This window comes from Idiotropiscis lumnitzeri, chromosome 10, assembly GCF_059441095.1.
Source record: "Idiotropiscis lumnitzeri isolate Australia: NSW breed Sydney's pygmy pipehorse chromosome 10, RoL_Ilum_1.0, whole genome shotgun sequence".
NCBI lineage: Eukaryota > Metazoa > Chordata > Actinopteri > Syngnathiformes > Syngnathidae > Idiotropiscis > Idiotropiscis lumnitzeri.
The window spans coordinates 4,761,220-4,773,894 of record NC_142400.1 but is presented as its reverse complement, the minus strand read 5'-3'; the positions used below and the strand labels follow the sequence as shown (position 1 = coordinate 4,773,894).

Genomic DNA, 12,675 nt, shown 5'->3' with positions numbered 1-12,675 from the left:
TGGTGGTCGAAACCGGAAGACGAATCGTACCGCTCAGGTCTGGTGGGTGGGAAAGGAAAGTCCAGTCGTCAACAAAGATGTCTGACAATGCGGAGTCACCAAACGAGCCCCAGAAAGAGGAGATACACTCACCCCCCGAAGGCTCAACGACAAATGAAGAGAAGAAAAAGAGTAAGAAAGTCTATTTTATACGCCCTTCCTAATTTAGTGTGTTATAACGATATGAAAGCCCACGATAAACAACCTTTTCCGGGTGTGTGACGTGCACGTCAAATGTGCTTAATGACGACCAATCAGGTCGTTGCTTTTTAGAGATTTGACAAATGAGAGTGTCGTTTGTTTGCGGGTCACTCCAAATGGGGAAGTAGCTAATGCTAACTTCTATGCACTGTAGTTAAATTCGGAATTACCGTTCATAAGATGAGTGTCACAAGTAAAAAAATGTATTCGGCTGTCAAATGCACATGAAATTGTAGCTGTAAATATTTGTTTACACCTTAATGCTATTTAATTACATTTGTCTCGGAACAAAAAGACAATACCTGATCAAATGTAGTTTAGTACACTCACAAAGTTATTGTACTTTGCTTCTTCCCCCCCTGCTGTATATTTTGACCAAACAGAAAAATAGACTGACTTCTCCTCTCGCTTCAATTTGTAGTTGATGTCCTGTTGAAGGCAGTTGGGGACACCCCCATCATGAAAACCAAGAAATGGGCCATGGAGAGAAGTAGGACGGTGCAGTCACTTTCTCAGTTTATCTCTCGCTTCCTCAAACTGGATGCCAATGAACAACTGGTAAGAGACCGCTTTCTTGGCTTTCATATTCCCATGTGAATGCCGTATCTTTAGAATAAACACATCATTGCAACACTGGCACCTGTATTTCTTCGCAGTTCATCTACGTTAACCAGTCATTTGCGCCATCGCCGGACCAAGAAGTGGGGGTCCTCTTTGATGTGAGTACTTAAACAATTACTTTCATGACTAATTTTAGATTGACTACATCCGTAGTCATATTTGCGTGAGTTGAGCATTTCATTCTGTTTTTTAATGAAAATGAATTAAATCACAGAAGGGTCTCCATTTCTGACGTAAACAACATAAGCGGAATCATTTTCTAATTTTTTTTCTTGCCAGTAATTCTTGTGTTTTTTTTGTTTGTTTTTTTTGGAAGGGGGGGTTGTTATTTAGGGGTCAGAAAAGTCGCTAAATAAAGCAATCAAATTGTTAAATTGAAAACACTATCTGAGCTTATACAATGTTAAAATGGTGTTTAAAAATTGCCTTTGCATGTCGTGATTTTTTTTTGATAAAGAAAGTTTAAACGTAGAACATTTATGATGTAAATTCATCAGGTATAGCAACATTATTTTTAATCACAGCCATGACCAGCAGAGGGCGCCGGATCAGTCAAAATCATTGTGACTGCCCAAAATCCCTTGCTCCTAATTAAAGTGCTTATCGAATGGAAAAAGGAAGACAGTTTTGCCATCAAAGTCTAGAATTTAGAGGACCAACTCTGACATGAACGTCTCAATGCTTTTACTTGTCTTGTTCGAGAGTTAAAGAAAGTTATTTTATTTCTCTTTCTCTTTCAGTGTTTTGGAAGTGACAGCAAACTGGTTCTGCATTATTGTAAATCTCAAGCTTGGGGTTGATTTCAATTTTGTCCCTGATTTGTCCAGTTTAAAGGAGACAATGTGAATTTCGGAACATTATTTTCCCACACACAAACACTTCCCAGGTTTCAGTATGTCTGTTTTGCTTTGGTCAAAATTCCCCAAAGATAATGCATATTTAATTTTTCATACTTATTTGGAGCCCTGTTGAAACCATACTCATGTATAAAATCCATCCTTTGACACCAGAGCTGACCCATTTTTTTAATGTTTCATGTACATATTGTAAATAAATGTTCAACAATATCCAGTTTATTTTTGTGGTCATTTATGAAAACAAATATTCAAACCACATGATGTGGTTATTCCAACAGAAAATACAGCGCACGAACAAGATTTTGCAAAAAATTATTATAGAATCACAGCAAAAGTCCTGAATCACGTATGCATGGGGAAACTATGGAAAATTTCATTTGCAAGCAGCATAACAGCTAAATGCTGCTGCACCGTGTTTGCTTTGAACTATGGGCACCAATTCTGTAGAATTTAGAACCATTCTGGCGTTGTATTCCATAAACATTTCTCTAATATATTCATCAGAAACTAAGCAAAAAATTGATCCATTTCAATATATTATTTTTTGGTGGTGAAGTTAGTCAAGGAACCCCCGACGAAGGGGTTCACAACGGTGATGGTGGTGTTGGGACAAGTACAGTAGCGGAAGGATTTAGAGAGATTACATGAATCAGAGTGAATTTCAGACACCAATTCCCAAGAAAGACAGTCGAGCGGCGTTGACGCCAAAAGCCCGACTAGGCATCTTTACTATTGGCCGCGAGGATTATCAAGGGGCGGGGGTGTGGTGGTGCGGCGGCGGCGGCAACGGCGCTCGTGGAGAGTCACTGACGCTCATCCTGGACGCGGCAACGCTCGCGATAATGAACGAAAGGCACCTTTGTGTCACAAGAGACCCATTGAAGATGGATAAATGTTATTTTTGACTTGAAGGCTCTCGATGAACAAAGATGAGTGAGGGCTGCGATGCTCCTCCACTGCCACCGGTGAACACTGGATGACGTTTTAACATTTGATGTCCCTCGTTCCTGAACTGAACTCCAGGATAAGAACTTTGGTAGGTGATTAACACTATAAAGTTTGCTTAATTATTAATATTAATAATACTGCTGCCATTTTAATCATGTCTGCATGCTGATGACTGATGTTGAACTTGTTACTCCTGATAGCTTGCTAACATGCCATCACCATTCATTTCCATGGCCAGGTCCCAATTTTGCGATGTAAGCGAGTTAAAAACAGCTGTTCTGTTTTTTTTTTTTTTCCCCAAATAATCTGAACGCTCAAAAGCAATTTTGTCATAGATGTTGATGTATAATAAATTTTATGACTTTGCAAATATGATAATGGAAAGTGATTTTTTTTTTTTCTTAACTTCCTCTATTGTTAAACTAGGGCCGAACATTCTTTATAAAGGCGTTTGTTTTAATGCACTGGATTGCACTTTATAATTTGGTGGTCCTTATCTCCACCGTTTTTGTGATGGGCTTCGTAAAATATAATTGTTCAGAATAATTTGCTTTAAAAATGATTTGAAATATATCGCCTAGTAAATTACAGAAAAAAGTCCCCAAAATTGTGAATTAATGCCACAGTATAGTGTGTCTGGTTGTGTTTCAGGCGACTATAGTTCGAACCACATTTGTGGCACCAACAGATTACAGATTGACACAGATTACCGACCAAAATTCAAATCTGCGCTTTAGCTATAATTTCATCATCTCTGTCTCTTGTTCTTTTCTTTCTTGGCCTCGCAGAGCGGCGGCGTTCATAATGAGCAGCAGGCCAGTGAGTCTTAATGAGGAAGTGGGGAGGAAGTACATGGCACGTTTCAGAAAGTAACCAGGTGAGCGACAAGCGAGTGAACTCGAGCGACCGACGATGAGGACGTTTTGAAACCTGTTTGCGCTTTGCTCGACTGGTTCGTTTGATTTGAGGCGAGACGAGCTTCTTGGTTGGCGACGGATTAAGGGTTGAACCGGTGAGTCGACGAGTCGACTGTCACTTCTCCGCATCGGCGTTATAAACTTCAAATCGACTCATCGCTAATCACGCGTTTTGGGTGTTTTGTCTCGCGGTCGGGGAATCGACAGCAGATTATCGACTAGTCTGCTGTTGACGCTGGGTTAATAACGAACTGTGGAGTAGCGAAATAGCCAGCCAACCAAGCGTTCTGAAAAAGGGCTTTTGGTGGCTAAGATTAGCCATTAGCCTCGCTAGCGTTGACTATTCCGATCGTGGCTAGTCTTAAAGCAGGGGTGGGCAAACTTTTTGATTGGTGGGCCACAATGGGTTCTAAAATTTGACAGAGGGGCCGGACCAGGTGCAGATGGATGCTATACTATAACTAACTATGCTAAATGAAGCTATCAAACGCTATGCTAATAAATAAAATCAAAATGTCATTATATGAAATAAAATGTACATTCCGAGAATGAACACATTTTTGTTTCTTTACTTTATTTGCCTTTTATTTAACGTACAAATGTATCCGATCATTTTGCCTGAGCCTGTACGCGGTGGCAAAGTGACTACATCACGTTCTCTGCTCATCCAATCAGAGGACAGAAAGCCAAATTGACATGCAATTCATTGTTTCACTCATTGACTGCCATTGACGGCTAAAGACGTCAAAGATCCCTTTTTTTTGTTTGTTTGTTTTGCCATACTCGGCTGGTAGTGAATGAGTTAACCCAAAGATGGCGTCACACAGATGTTTTTTTTTTTTGCCCCAAATTTAAGATTTCAACAAATGTCATTAATTTGGGGGTGAGTACTCCTTTAAGACTGGAAAAAAATAGGTTGAGGGGGAAAAATTGCAATAGCTGTTAATTACAACAAAAAAAAAAAAAAACACTGTTAATTAATGAACTAACTTCAATTTAACTGATGTGATTGCTGAGTTTGTTTCTAGAGATTTTATCCTGTTTTATCTTGTTTGGAGAAAGTCCTTCTGAGTTTATACCAGCCTCATAACGAACCACCGCATTCCACCTCTTGTTTCTACCTTCAGACTCAGATGCAGCGGCCCTTCTTCTTGGCGGATTTGACAAAGGCCCAGTTAGGTAACAATAGAAAAAAAAAATCAATAGTAAGCTTTCCAGGCAAGCCCTCCTCCAGCAATTCTCTCCTTATGCGAACCTTGGAAATCCCTTCTTGTCCATTTTTACCTCCATCTGTTTGCCCGCACATGCATCAAGTTGACAGCATCTTCCTCTCCGGCCTCCCCTTTTTAATCACTCTCCCGCGGTTACATCACATTCATCTTTGCTGCACGGTTTATTAAACCTGGCAGCTCATCACCTCCCGACCCGCCTCCCCACCGGAAGCATCTGTTCCCGCATCCCTCTTTTCCCCCTGGACCCGGCACACCGTGCGCCGCATTCGTCTGCCGCCCTGCCCCGGTGCCTTCGGCCATGCCGGAGCGCATGTCGCGCCGCTCTCGCTCCTTGCTCTCCCTGACCTTGACCTCTCTGGCCCTGGCGCTCTCCATCCTGGCCCTGTGTACCTCCTACTGGTGCGAGGGAACCCACAAGGTGGTCAAGCCCCTCTGCCTGTCGCCCGTCAAGATGAAGAACTGCGGGCAGAACAACAGCGAGCCTTACACGACAGGTACTTGATTTTTATGCTTGAGACTTTTTAGGCAAAGCAACGCAGTTGGCGGATTTTATACGTGGGACAGTTTTTGTTTTACGGGTGCAATTTGGGAATTAATTTTTTTTTTTCCATAGTTTTGGGCGTTGAACGCACCTCAATCTTATGCAGTTTTGTGGACTGGCACATTTGAATGGGATCGAATACAAGAGCTTTTGCAAACTTTTGCAATATTAATCGGCATTTTCAGATAGGTAATAACATAGTAATAGCCTGATCGTATTCTGTAATTTGAGTCAAATTGGGCTCGACATGCTTACGAAATGGTGATTTCACCCAGCTTGTTTCATCATAATAGTTAACAAAAATAATTTAAAAAAATGTCATCATTCAATATATATTGTTGGAAAAGTTACCAGAAAAAAAAGTATTCAGTGGATTGTTCTTGTTAGGAGGTAGAAAAAAGTGCAACATAACAGAATTGTCACCGTTTTTTTAAGCTGACTTTATGATAAATTTATGTCATGTGAAATAAAGTTTTAAAATGTGATTTAAAATTAAAAAGGTAATATAATTTATGAAATGCAAGCGTTTTTTTTATTTATCTCCAATACCCAGCACATGTTAATAATTTTTTAAAATTTGCTTTGCCATATTCTATCTCACTATATATATTTTTTATGGTACTAGTGTGTGCTGAGTATGCTAAAAAAACAAACATATTTAGTTGTTTGTTTTTCCATTAATATGGTAACGCTCAACTGTCAGAATTAATGTCTCATCTTTAAACAAGTCAGAATTTTAAGAATTATTTTTTTAGTCGTGAACATGCACTGTTTGATTTCCAAGTACTGAACATGCTTTGCTGCCTTGATTTTTAAAAATTATTTTTTTATTTTTTTACATTTTCTTTCCTGGTTGATCGTGATGAGACTCAAAGCAAGTTCTTCCATCTTTCTACTGTACCACTGCAGCACACTGCCAATATCTGGAACTAATCCACGTGGATGTGGAGTGGCAGGCTTCTTGAAAACTCATTGTCCTTGGTGTTTTATTTTTATTTATTTATTTATTTTTTTATTTAATCTCATTTTACCCATAGCTCACTTTTAATTATGGATTACTTTAATCTGTGGACACCCCTGACGGGTCTAAAAAGTTCACCGAGGGAGTGGTTTTCACTCATCTGCTCTTTATTTCCTCGCCATATATGGTTAATTCACAACGGGATTAACCGCGTAAAGGAATTAACTCGGCTCACACTGTATGCTGTGTACGCTTAAAAAAAAAAAAAACGTACAGGATGTACTTCGAGCAATTTACAGTGTTGGCTTAATGTCATCGCGATATCTCTAGATGTGATTTATGGACCTAATGAGATTTGGGTTAGGTTAATATAAGATTTATCCCAGAGGGAAATTTGTTTTTCGAAGCTGCTACGTTGACGGCGGCCCTTGTACGTATACATATCGTCGCGACTACAAATGTTACATATTCAGATTGTAATTTAATGACTTTAAAGGAGACGTACTGTGATATTTTTTTGTTTTGTTTTCCGACCTCGATTTATCAAGTCTATCTATCAAGACAATTGTTGGCGCTAGGCGACAGGCAAGCTTTTAATGAGTGAATTCACCAAATGTCCACCTGTTATAGAAAATCTCACCAAAAAAAAAAAAAAATCAAAACTCCATTTGCACGCATCAATCGGAAACGGAGAGACATTAGGGAAAAAATATAAATGATGTCTTTTGATTAGTCCACGTTTTTTGCTGATGCGCCAAGTTAGCGAAACCTAATTTATATGTGATTTTTGATTTTATGACGCTTGGTGTACTGTTTTTTTTTTATGTGCAGTAATGCGCCTTATAACCCGGTGCGTCTTACAACAGCCAATATATGGAAATTTCCCGCAGAAATTTGACCTGCTCATTGAGGCTGTGCCTTATAATCCGGTGAGCCTTATAGTCCGAAAAAGAGTTCGATTACTCTCTTTATGATATGCAATGATGTATTGACTGTCTTTTCGTCTTTTTTGTTGTTCAAATAAGAAAAGTGTTTCGAGCAGTTTAGGAAAAGACGACTTGGGGAGGTTGGTCACGATGACGTGTTTGTGTCCAGTAGTGGGCCACAATGTGCAAACCCCGTCGTGTGTCTGAGCGTCGCCCTACTTGTGTGCTGTCCCACAGAGAGCCCGACCCAAAACCCTTTCAACCGCACGCTGTCTCCAGCCAGACGTGAGGAGTTGGCCAAGATCCGCCAGAGGCAGCTGGCCAACGCCGTTCACTACATCTGGGAGACGGGCGAGGACAAGTTTGCGTTCAGATACTTCCACACCGGCTTTTGGGAAAGCTGCGAGAAACACAGTGATGGTGAGCGGAGGTGGGAGGGCAATATTGATACGGCACCCAAGGGACAAAATATTAATATCGAACATAATATGTTGGCATTGAGAAGGAATTGTGTTTCCAATTGGGTCAATCAATTTTCTTTAATATTATTTCTATGATTTAAAAAAAAAATCATTTTTTCTCTTCTTTAGATATCAGCTTGTTCAGGTCCATCTCAATAAATGTCAATACAAAACTTATTTTATTGTTCCAAAAGTGAAACTCACCCACAAAATACATCAAAAAATAAATTTCAGGAGGAAAATTCCTATGACTCTTTTTGAGAGTGATGAGCCGTTACTCAATCAATTTTTGCTCAGTGTGATGAGACAAAATTTTAAATAGTACAATAACGCGTCAGATACGCCACTGTTTGATGAAGGCGGTGAATGTCGTGGTCAGCATCTCATAAAGAAAACACGAGGGCCCGACCGATTAATCAGACCGTCAAGATTGAGCTTTTTCAAAATAATAATAATTGGCTGGAGGCTCTCTGATTAAACGCTGTTGAATCTTACCTTCTCATAAAATCGTAAATGCTGTTCTGCAGAGAGAGAGAGAAAGGGGGGGAGAGGGAGAGAGAGAGAGAGAGAAAGGGGGGGAGAGGGAGAGAGAGAGTGAGAGAGAGAAAGAGGGGCAGGGGGAGAGGGAGGGGGAGAGAGAAAGAGAGAGCGAGAGGGGGGGAGGGGGAGAGGGAGAGAGAGAGTGAGAGAGAGAAAGAGAGAGAGAGAGAGAGAAAGGGGGGGAGAGTGAGAGAGAGAGAAAGAGGGGCAGGGGGAGAGGGAGAGAGAGAGAGAAAGGGGGGGGAGAGGGAGAGAGAGAGTGAGAGAGAGAGAAAGAGGGGCAGGGGGAGAGGGAGAGAGAGAGAGAGTGTGAGAGGGAGAGAGAAATATTTTTTTCTGGCAATGCAAACATGTTTTGGTTCAAGAGACGGATTAGTGTATTAGTTGTCGACAGCGAATATTATCAAACATTTACTGAGTGTCAGAATGTGCCCGCGCTGACCCACTGCCCCCCCTCGCGAATAAACTGAGGTGATAGGAGCACAGCTGCAGTCAATTAAACTGGCTCCAGTTATATTTTAATTTCTTGAGGGAGTTCATTAAAACTTTTTTTTTTGTTAGCTGTGAACCAAAAATATCAACATTTTGAAAAATAGTCGAACTGATCGTTGCTTTTCTTGGCAGGGGAGAAATGCCGGAGTTTTATCGAGTTGACTCCTGGGGAGACGCAAGGTGAGATGAATGTTACCCTTAAAAAAAATAAAAAATAAAAAATCGCATTCCAAGTCCTCATTCGTGCTGCTTTGCCGTCGTCGCCGCAGGTGTGCTTTGGCTGTCGGTCATTTCTGAGTTCACGTACATCGGCCTGCTGGGGATGGGCTTCTTGCTCATGTGGCTGGAAGTGTTGTGCTCTCACAAAGAGATGCACTCACTCAAAATCAGTGCCTACGCTGCCATGTGCACTGTGCTGTCAGGTGAGGTTGATCGATTCAGTACGAACGAGAGAGGTCTTCTTTTTCATTCATTCATGGATTGAAGCAATATTGTGATGAGGAGCAATCCATTTCATTTTGGTTGAGACAAAAAAAAATAGGGAATTGCTGTTCTTTTGCGTGACCCGGATGCATTTCCGACAAAAAGAAATTGTACTTTTGATTTTTGAGGCGCAATGGAACCATCAAAACACTTAAAAAAATAATAATAATAAATAAGATATTATAGATCGTCCGATATTTAAAAAAAAAAAAAAGATAATTCCCAAGGGCCGATACAATTATTTGTAGTCAAGGAATTCGATAACGATTACTCATTGTCTGTAAATGAGAAAATGTTAGTGTCAAAATTAAAAAAAAAAATCAAATAAAATTGTTAGTCAAAATAACTTTTCAAATATGCAGCATAAAGTTTATTTTTCCATTTTTAGACTCAAAGATAAGAGACAATTTTGTTTGAAAATTCCAACAAAAAGTCCAGGGAGCTTCCAGACTCATTAGCATGTCTTAACTTTAATCAAAACCTAAATAATAAAATGACTGCTTAAAGTTTTTTACACTCAATCAAGTTTTCCAAAATTTCAATGTAAATAAAATGCTAAATTTTCATTTCGAACCAAAAAAAAAAAAAGTGCTGGAAAGTTACCAGCGTCAGCAGCTTCTCATGAAGTTAAGTGACATTTTAAATACTTTTGGCCCAGCCACAAAATAAAAATCAGGTCCGCTTTGACTTCAGCAATCAGTCTGCTGGTTGACTCCAAAGTGTGGCGGCTAACGCTTGCCTGAGCATATTTTGTATTTCATTCAATTTCATTTTTTTTAATGCAATGTTTTTTCCTACCGTTCCGTCCCCCCTTGCAGGTCTTCTCGGGATGGTGGCTCACATGATGTACACCACCGTGTTCCAGATGACCGTCATTGTGGGCCCGAAAGACTGGAGGCCTCAGACCTGGGACTATGGCTGGTCTTTTGCGTAGGTTACTACCAAACACAGCTTACATTTTCCCCCAAAATGTACCTTTTAGTTCTACCAGGCATGACTCTAATGAATTTTTTTCCCCCCTAATATTTTAAAATATGCTTCTTGTAGTCTTGCCTGGGTGTCCTTCAGCTGCTGCATGGGCGCCGCCGTGGTGACGCTCAACTCCTACACCAAAACCATCATCGAGCTGCGTCGCAAACAGAGGCTTCGCCTGGAGGAGGCGAGGGCCGCCACCCGGGCCCCCTGCTACGAGGAGGTGGTCTCCGGTGCCGGCGACGCGGGGGGCTTCTACTCCGTCAGCGGCCTGCTGCAGTGCCCCGACGGCATGATCGACGTGGCGTGGGCCCCCAACGGCAGCGTGGTCGGCGTGGGCAACGGGGACGTGCCGACGCTGGTTTTGGTCGGAGGTTGCGGGCCGGAGGGCTGCGAAGACTGCGAGAGGGAGATGGACGAGATGGAGGGTCCTGTGGACAGAGTGGACTCCCCTTGTTGAAACGAAGTGAGAGAGAGAGAGACCACCCTCCAGACCTTGAGGAGCTTAAAAACTGAAGACAGAGACTCACGGAGAAGGTGAAGGAAAATTTGCTTGAACCGAGTACATATCGGTGCGTGTGCATGTGGTTTTCTCAGTGCCTCACGGGAGGAAGCTTAATGTACGTGTGCAAACACAATATACATTCAGCAGACATTTCATTCGGCACCCCCACACAATCCAATTGGAGCCAATCACATTTCAGAATATAGCTCCAGGTCTCATCAGACGTTATCTTCACAGATTGAGCAAGTCAAGAACCACTCTCCTTATTCATCTGACGGCCGGGGTGAGAAAGCAATGGGCACAACAACAGAATGATTCGCTCTTAAACTAAAACCGCGGGGATAGTAAAAGCCGTGTCGTAAGTTCTGCTTTTACAATGATGATCATAATAATACTCCGTTTTGAGAAGTATTCATGTAATAATCACATTTCATTACAGTAGTTATACTCGAGCATGTTGTAAAGCAATGATCTCTACGGGTGTATTTCAATAAAATGGAATGCCGTGGAAACCTCTTCATTTATTTATTTATTTTTATGTTTATTTGTATTTATTTATTTTTATTTATTTATTTTTATTTTTTTATTTTTATTTAATTACTTATTTTTATTTATTTTTATTTGATTTATTTATTTATTTATTTTTGTAAAGTAGTTGAATTCAAAAAGTGATTTTCTTAAGCCAGGGTGTCAAACATAAATTCATCATGGGCCACATTGCGGTTATGACAAAAATAAATAAATAAATAAATAACCATTCCAATATTAATACAGCAGATGCCGGTAACAAACCTCATCTGCAGGCAAACCCGCGCGATAGACGGATAGATACAGTCGAAACGCACACCGAGAAAGAAAGATTATAGAGATTTTGAAAAGTCTGCTCTCTGATGTTGAACAGAAGATTATGTGTGAAGCAGTAATCCACAGTTGGACAGAAAGACGGGCAAGGAGAGATGGGTTGAGAGGGTTGCAGGGGGTCAGAAGGAAAGTTGGAAAGAGACGCTGGCACGCACGCACGCACAAAAAAAATGAAGGTTGGTGCTCAGATAACGCACGTGAATGAGAATGACTCCGAATATGCAAAACACTTCCTCTATCGAAAACTCAAATTATTACTCCTACTGTCAAATAAATGTTGCCAAATTCATCCGAATGTCTTTAGGTTACACATTTGGGATAATCCTGGATTGACCGTCTGGGATAAATACAATTGAAAAGCTTCTTCAACCGGCACTGCTATCAGGTAAAGTATATTTCGAATGTATAGTAATGTACATATATAGACATATATTTGTTCCTTAAAAATATTTTTTTAAATATTTCTAAAATGGTTTGTGTGGTTGTAAAATGTATTCAATGTTTAATTCAGAGACTGAATGATTTTCTTTGTTTTTTTCTTTTTTTACATTCCGGGTGTTTATATCACACCATAAAAATGCTTGCAACTGCTTTTTAATGCAGGAAAAAAAAAATAGAATTTTTTTTCTCACCCATGCAAGGTGAATGCAATTTAAAACATCCAAATTATAATCAACGCAAATTATCGTTCATCAAATGGTAGAAAAGTATATCAAGTAGCAGGTGCGAGATTTATTTATGCTTTCCGTTGAATCGTATTTCTGAAATGTCTTTGCCGTGATCATTTTTTGTTTTATTTAACATAATTCTCAATTTTAACTTGTGAATAAATCGATTCAAATCGACGTGTATGAGAAAAACTTTAATGTCACGTACCGTACTGTAGAGTTTTAAGTTACAATACATCAAAAGTAAAATGAAAAAAAAAAAAATCAACAAAAACAACAGAGGACAACCATCAGCTGTGACATTTCGATAATAGACTAGGTAAATTCCAAGTTGTGTAAAGAACCCCAACCTGCGTTACAAACCATCGTCGCTACTATCCTTTAATCGAAAAAAAAAGATACAGAATTGAATTGGAGTCATCACCGTTCTCCTGTAGTATCCGCGACTTT

The 12,675-nt window shown here is 40.1% G+C and overlaps 2 protein-coding genes across 2 annotated transcripts; both read left to right on the top strand.

The window, feature by feature from the left end:
* The first annotated feature begins 2 nt into the window (after positions 1–2).
* atg12 (ATG12 autophagy related 12 homolog (S. cerevisiae)) lies at positions 3–1,928 on the top strand. The gene is made up of 4 exons (XM_088306066.1): positions 3–171; positions 662–798; positions 897–959; positions 1,602–1,928. Exons 1-4 carry the CDS (start codon positions 78–80, stop codon positions 1,659–1,661), a joined length of 354 nt encoding a protein of 117 aa, XP_088162192.1. The 5' UTR covers positions 3–77; the 3' UTR covers positions 1,662–1,928.
* Positions 1,929–2,511: 583 nt separating this feature from the next.
* LOC148328723 (germ cell-specific gene 1-like protein) lies at positions 2,512–11,164 on the top strand. Its single transcript, XM_088306062.1, has 8 exons — positions 2,512–2,754; positions 3,455–3,543; positions 4,711–5,309; positions 7,481–7,663; positions 8,869–8,916; positions 9,006–9,158; positions 10,038–10,149; positions 10,267–11,164. The coding sequence occupies exons 3-8, from the start codon at positions 5,114–5,116 to the stop codon at positions 10,649–10,651; spliced, it is 1,077 nt and encodes a 358-aa protein (XP_088162188.1). The 5' UTR covers positions 2,512–2,754; positions 3,455–3,543; positions 4,711–5,113; the 3' UTR covers positions 10,652–11,164.
* The last annotated feature ends 1,511 nt before the right edge of the window (positions 11,165–12,675 follow it).

What these genes read in the sequence shown, in the direction of transcription:
- atg12 (XM_088306066.1), top strand. Translation starts at nt 78, where the DNA reads ATGTCTGACAATGCGGAGTCACCAAACGAGCCCCAGAAAGAGGAGATA. An exon ending in TGGATGCCAATGAACAACTG is followed by an intron (nt 799 to 896) that starts GTAAGAGACCGC and finishes ATTTCTTCGCAG; the next exon opens with TTCATCTACGTTAACCAGTC. An exon ending in AAGTGGGGGTCCTCTTTGAT is followed by an intron (nt 960 to 1,601) that starts GTGAGTACTTAA and finishes TTTCTCTTTCAG; the next exon opens with TGTTTTGGAAGTGACAGCAA.
- LOC148328723 (XM_088306062.1), top strand. Translation starts at nt 5,114, where the DNA reads ATGCCGGAGCGCATGTCGCGCCGCTCTCGCTCCTTGCTCTCCCTGACC. An exon ending in CATGTGCACTGTGCTGTCAG is followed by an intron (nt 9,159 to 10,037) that starts GTGAGGTTGATC and finishes CCCCCCTTGCAG; the next exon opens with GTCTTCTCGGGATGGTGGCT. An exon ending in GACTATGGCTGGTCTTTTGC is followed by an intron (nt 10,150 to 10,266) that starts GTAGGTTACTAC and finishes TGCTTCTTGTAG; the next exon opens with TCTTGCCTGGGTGTCCTTCA.